The sequence below is a fragment of the Belonocnema kinseyi genome, chromosome 9 (assembly GCF_010883055.1).
Source record: "Belonocnema kinseyi isolate 2016_QV_RU_SX_M_011 chromosome 9, B_treatae_v1, whole genome shotgun sequence".
Taxonomy (NCBI): Eukaryota; Metazoa; Arthropoda; class Insecta; order Hymenoptera; family Cynipidae; genus Belonocnema; species Belonocnema kinseyi.
Genome location: NC_046665.1, coordinates 58856720 through 58863864, shown reverse-complemented (window position 1 = coordinate 58863864; position 7145 = coordinate 58856720). Strand labels below are relative to the sequence as shown.

At 29.4% G+C, this 7145-nt stretch overlaps 1 protein-coding gene across 1 annotated transcript in view; it reads right to left on the bottom strand.

The window, feature by feature from the left end:
• Window positions 1–305: 305 nt before the first annotated feature.
• Window positions 306–7145, bottom strand: part of LOC117180557 (esterase E4-like) — a 59107-nt gene continuing 52267 nt past the window's right edge. The window contains exons 7-11 of the mRNA XM_033373052.1: window positions 5650–5809; window positions 5233–5566; window positions 2649–3005; window positions 495–661; window positions 306–359 (exon numbers count right to left, since the gene is read on the bottom strand). Of these exons, the coding sequence (XP_033228943.1) occupies window positions 306–359; window positions 495–661; window positions 2649–3005; window positions 5233–5566; window positions 5650–5809 (1072 nt within the window). The remainder of the gene's footprint in view (window positions 360–494; window positions 662–2648; window positions 3006–5232; window positions 5567–5649; window positions 5810–7145) is intronic.

Sequence of the window (7145 nt, the reverse complement as noted above, 5' to 3'; positions counted from 1 at the left end):
CCTTTCCCATATCGAGTGAGTCACGCCTACCCCGAAAGGGAAGTGGTTTAATGGTGTAATAAAAAAACTCAATTAATTAAGAACGAGAGACGTTCTGAAAATGTTTATCAGAAACTATTTTATGTGTAAAAATCGATAATGAAAAAGTATTATTTAAGCAATTTATTCTTGTGTGCCAAATAACACCAAAATGCTAAAATATGGTCGCAAGTACAGCCAGAATTATATAACAAAAAGGAGGAAAGTAGCATGGTCATAACTAGTGGCCTATGTGAACTACATGGATAATCTCTTTTTGCATTAACTTAGCACCTACTCAAAATAAAAGGTTCTATGTTGGGACTGTCGGGAATTTCGCTCTAAAATTAAATGGAAAGGGTCAATCTATACGCAATCATGATTTTTGGAAATTTTTCAAAAATAAAATGATCAAGAGGTCTTTATCTTAGCAGATGCCTAATTGTTTTTTTTTCTGCGTGACAATTCATATTTACCTTATATCTATCAGAAAAAATGATTGATTCATCAAAATAATAATCTTTAATAATCTCTGTAAATATGTTTACGTTTGGACTTGCATAATATCCTCTTGAAGTACTATTAATAAAATCTTCCACAAACTCTGGTGTTATTGCTACTGATGATATATTTGCATAAAAATCTGAAACACATAATAAGTGGATTATATAAAAACTAGCTATACTAGTTATTGCATTGTTCTATTTTTAAGACAATATTTGTTTATTTCTTCACTGATTAACTTGAAAAAGGGACTCGAAAAATCCGAAAGCTACTTTAAAAATCGTATTTTTCAATTGTGTGGGCTTTATTTTTAAAGTTACTATACAGTAAAATAGTTGAATGTCAAATATTTGTACTATTTTTCCTACTTCATTTTAAAACTACAATATTTTCTTTATCCCAAATATGAAACTCTCCATCTTCAGACAAGAAATTATTTTATTCGCTTTGAATACTATTAATTTTATTTTGTAGAATGTCAACGATTACAAATTCAACAGTGCACCATTTTCCATCACTATAGAAATTTAAAATTTTCAAAGCTGAAATGCTTTAAATTTGTAAAGCGTTCACTTGTAAGTTGTAAAATTGAGTTATTTTCCATTATAAACGCTTCCTATTGAAATTAAATAAATTGGTAAGACTGAAAATGAAAAGTAATCTATTTTCATAGCTTCTTTTTTTAAGTGTAAGCTTTCAACTCTACCTCACTTGCAGATCATCAAACTTTAATATTATTTGAAAACTCTCTCACTTTTTTTGATATAATACAATAAGAAGCTTTCCTGCTTGCAACTGAAAAATTGTAATTGTAACAGATTTCAGGAATTTTTAAATTTGCACTAAAACTAACATAAAAAATCAACAAGTTAAATGCCTCTTTTTTATTTCAAGTATTAGGGTCCGAACAAAATGAAAAACCCATGAACTTAAGAAGAAATAAATGACAAGTTTCCAATTATTAATTAAATTGTTAAAATTATTTTAAAAACAAGATCTTCTTCATCTCTCCTCTGGGAAACGAACCAAAGAATGGTTATTTTTCCCTTAAGCTACTAGAGAGATGGAAAGAAGAATCCTTTTTCAGAACCATACGTATTCTTTTGCACGGTGTTACGTAAATACAAGTAATTTTTCACCAGAGTGATGGGGACCACCGACCAGTGGAGGTATCATTTCACCCACCATGAAAATAGAAACCAATATTATCGATCTAACCTCTTCAAATACCAGAAATTCTGAACGTCTTTTCAGCCTAGATGGAACTATTAATTAAAAATGTAATAATAAAGAATTCAGAATATTTCATTAATTCAGAAAATGTACAGACTTTCCTAAATTCTCTAAATATTTGGAATTCGTTGAATATTCTCAAATTGTGAAATACAGAGAAGTTGCAGAATTTCTGAAATGCAGAGAATTTAAATAATTTTAGGAATTCAGAATACTCAAGGATTTCAGAGAATGCAAGGAATTCAGACTATTGAAGGAATTCAGGATATTTAAAGATTGCAGGGAATTTTAATAATGTCAGGTTTTTCCAAATTTTTAGGGAATTGAAGAAATTGGAAGAATTCAGAATATTCGAAGAATTCCGGGCACTCATAGAAATCCAGGATTTTAAGATATTCAAGGAATTCTGAGAATCTTTAATACTTCATCGCTTTGGAGGAATTAATGGAATTAAATGTCTTAAAAATAGTCAAGGCATCAGAATACTCAGAATATTCCAGAATTCAGGAGAATTTAAAATATTCTAGAAATTCTGGATATTCAAGGACTTTAGTGAATTTGGAGAATTTCAGGGTCTTCAGAGTGTTTAGTTACATCAAAGAATTCAGAGAATTTAAAGAATTTAAGGAATTCAGAAAATTAAAATAATGCGCAAAGTTCCGAATTTCTGGCATTTCAAAGAATTGGAGGAATTTAGATATATTCAGGAAATTTTCGTTTCTTTACATATAAAACTGCTTAAAATACAGAAATCGTAATACATTTTGGCAATTTAATTATTTTAACTTAAACTAATATCAAAAGTCAAAACGGCAATAGAATATGCGTTCAAAAGAATATTATTTACTGGTGAAGATTTATTCGTTGCTAAATGTCTACATTTAGAAACTTACATGCCGTTGCAATTAATCCTTCATCTACCACTGTACCAGTCATAAAAGGAAGGTCCTTCATTTTATTTTGAGCTAAAAGATTTAATGGGGAATCAGTCAAAAATGCATCTTCCGATTCCATTTCATCTGTGGGTATCCATGACAATAAAGGAAACTCATCATTGACGTATTTCATTGCATTCATTAATTCTTTAAAACTTTTGTCTCGTAAGCATTCGACAAAATCTTTAGAATTATTGGTTGGACATCCCATATAGTTAGCAATGTAATTGATTGCAGGTTGAAATTCTGTTCTACGTCGATAAAAAGAATTGGCTATCACAGTTCCACTTTCCATAATATATTGATTAAAGAGACCTGAAATGAAAGATGAATGAATTTGATTATAAATATGAAGGATACTACATTTCAGAGATTACAGTTTTTTTCCCTATTATATCTATATTTAAGAATTTTTACAATTTTTGCACTTTTTCTTAAGCTTCGATTAATTTCTCAAATAGAATCTTATGACAGCCATAGCTGCAGAGCTATGGGCATTAGGTAAGATAAGATTTACGATTTATTTAAGATAATATTTACTTTATGAATGAATAATGATCTTAATTCACTTTTAACCTAATTGCTAATAGAATGAGTGTTTTCTCATAAAAAATGTTAAATTTTTTTTCATTTACGTTCATCGCGCTAATATTTTAAACAGAAAAAATGTCCCCTTTTTCGAAGAAAATTTTTCCTTTTTAACTTACAATTGAAATTCTGAACCACTGCGGTCCCAAACATATTTAAGAATCATTCAAAATAAATTAATATAGTCTATCATGGATTACAAACATCTATTTTTGATTGAAATGAGGTTCAGAAACAATATAGGAATTTACCAGCAATCTTCGATATGTAATCGAATATTATCAGATCAGCTCTTATGTCATTACACATTATAAAATATGAATTTGTAAAAATTTCACTAATTAAATCAGGCCTAAGACTATAAATTGATATATCAGTGTTTTTTTAAATTTCATCGATTAAAATAGTAAACCATATTGTAATGGTCTAATTTAAACTCAAGTTCAGTATGAACGTTATATTTTTGGCATCAGAGCCTACAATCTTTTAAATTTCTAAATACTGTAAAAACTCCCCCCTAAATAGGGAAATAAATTCTGTTGAATATAAAAACATAATCAATGTGGTTACTATATTAAAAACAGTTGAATTGGTCCAAAAAGATGAATTTGCAGAAAAATTGTTGGATCCTTAACGAAAATAGATTAATTTTGAAACTTTTGAAACATCAAGTTGCATTTTCAACAAAAAAGATTAAATTTTGACCTAAAATCAAACCTAAAATCAAACCTAAAGCTGAACTGTGAAGACGAAAATATTAATATTTAAGAAAAAAACTAATTTTAAACAAAGAAAGATTTTTCTGGCAAGAACGAAAAAAATTCCATTCAAATTGTTAAATTTTCAAGCAGAAAGAAAATGTCCAATACCAAAAAGCTGATTTTCCAAGCTGAAAATATTAATTTTTAAACAAAAAATATTAATTATCGACGAGGAATATTTTGGTTAATATTTTTACACACATTTTCTATGTTAAAATGAGAGCAATTGAATCTAAAAAAATAATGCATTTTCCACAAAATAGTTGAATCCTCACCCAAACCAGATTAATTTTCAAACTAAAAGTTGTATAACTAATAAAGATTAATTTTCTAACAAAAAAAAAAAACGATTTTTTAGCAAAAGAGTAAAAATTTCTATTTAAAAAGCTTAATTGTCGACCCAAAAATGTTAATACTTATCAAAAAACTTGATTTTTAAGAAAAAAATACTTTTCAGTCAATAGGGCAAAAATGTCATCCAAATTGTAAAATTTTTAATAAGAGAAGACGAATTTTCTACAAAATAGTTAATTTTAAACGAAGTATTGAAATCTAAGAAAAAACATGACCATCAAAATTATTGAATTTTCAACAAAATGATATAACTTGTAACTAAAGGATATAGTTTGGTATCAAAAAAAGATAAAATCACAAACATAAATATAACCGTAGATTTTTCAAATAAAAAAGAAAGAGGTTTTATGCAAAAATAGTTGGATATTCTTATTGTTTCTACATCCTGTGATAAATAGATCAGAATTCAGCTAATTTATAGACTAAGCAATAATAATTTAAATAAAAATTAAAGGAAAACTTTATTACTTTTGAAACATTAGTGAACAGGAAATTTTGTTTAGACAATGGAGTTAATTGTCCACTGCACATTCTTTGATAATAAAAATAAAACATTTAACGTTTAGGATTTAGTCGTGTAGACTCATTGAGATTGAAAATGTTAAAGAGAGAGAGCAGTGCAAAATATCAAATTCTCAGTTTTTCAAATTCAGTCTGAAATTCAGGTGAATAGACAAATATTTATCAAAAATTTGGCTAGTCCATCACATAGTTGGTTAATCTCATTTTCCAACTGCCCGAATGTTTCAAGATGGCTATACCCAGCCTAATAAATGTTTTGAAAAAATGGTTAGTTTTTTTATTTATTTTAGTTTTCAACCAAAAATTTTTTAGATTACCATTTGCAGCATCTGAAAGTGCGAGAAGATTAACACAAGCAGCACCTGCGCTGTTACCGAATATTGTAATTCGATTTGGGTCTCCACCAAAAGCTTGAATATCTTTCTGTACCCATTTCAGAGCAAGATTTTGATCCTTTAATGCATGATTTCCTGGACACACTAAATCGCCCGTAGTTAAAAATCCAAGAATGCCCAGTCGGTAGTTCATTGAAACGAAAATGATATTTTTATCCATTAAAAATTTGGGAGAATAATCCGCAAGTTCAGTACTTTCCTTCAAATAACTGCCTCCGTGAATAAAGACCATGACTGGCAATAAATTATCATCACTCTAATATTCAAAAAATTAAAACTCATTAGTATAAAACTGAACAGAAAATGAAATTAATCTGAAACAGAATTTTTCGTATCCACCTTACAGGAGTTGAATTCCAAGACGGGGGTAAACACGTTTAAATATAAGCAATCTTCATCCCCAATAATTTGTCCATTATAATCTTGAGGACAGGGGCTTGCTTCTCTATTAGCCAAAAACAAACCATCCCACTTTTTTGCAGGCAGTGGACTTTTGAATCTAAATTAATAATAAATGCATTAAATTAAGAATAATAGCTGTGAAAAAGCGCGCCAAGCGCTCGTTCACATCACTGGCGTTTTATTTCCTAACATTAAAAATCTATACAATTTAAAAATCCATTATGAAACAAAATTCTAAATCTTAGAAGCTTTTCAAATGTTTGAAACCATAATTCATAATTTCGAATTGAAAATACGTACATACATAAATACATACACACACACACACATACGGGGTGGACACGCTGGGGATTACATACATAGCGAATCGAATTCCACCCGAATTGCACAATAGCAGGGAAAAGCCATTATATAGGGGTATTTTCATATTTTGCGCTGTTAAAGTTGCATTCGGATCGGCCATTCGGTCAAGTCCGTGCATCTTCGGATCAACTTTATCATAGTTTCCATGGTTGCGTTCGAAACTTCAAATGAACACAAGTGTCAAAACAATATAGGTTGTGTTACATAGTAATTGCAAATAATAAAAGTGTTTGATTAATAATAAAATAGGACATGTGAAATGAGAAGTAAACATCAATGTTTTTCTGTGCCAATAATATTTTGGAATGTCTGCTGAGTGACAAATACTAGAAAATAGTAATAATATTTTGCACTTCCAGTGGGCGAAGAGTGAATTGTGTTAACCGCTTATTTACGACATAAAAACATGTATGTTATGAATAGACAAGGTGTTTTATATAAAGTGAGTGAAATATTACATACGTAAACTTTAAATTGACATTACCTACATTTACTTGCAGTGATTAGGGCAAACAGGTGAATCTGAACATAACCTCGAAATAATGACAGATCGGCCCAGCATGTTTGTTATACTTTCGATTGATTATTCTTTACCAAAGAAATGTTTGGTGGTTTTGTATGTTTATCACTGACAGTGTCGGCAGCGACAATTTAAATAATAATTACTCATTGTCAATTGTACAGTCATTACTTATTAATCATTTTAATGAGTTAAACATTATTCCTGAATTTAATAATTGATTACCATTGTTTTTTTCACAGATCGATCCTAGAAGAAATACACATCAGGAAATGCAGATGGAATTAGTGCATGTCGGCTTGGTGTATTTCAATAAACATTGTTGAAAAATCTTTATCTCCGGACCTTATATGAAGCCTGGGGATTGATCAGCCTAAAATTAATTATCTGAGTAATTTTGATGGTATAGGCGTATCAAAAAGATATTTCGAAGCAATCTAACTTGCCCGGAGTTTACAGTCTGTCAAGTTAAAGCGTGGGTGGCTTTACTCGCAGTCGGTAAGGTGTATCGACATGATTTTGGTGTCAAAATATTAAGAAGAGCTCCCTC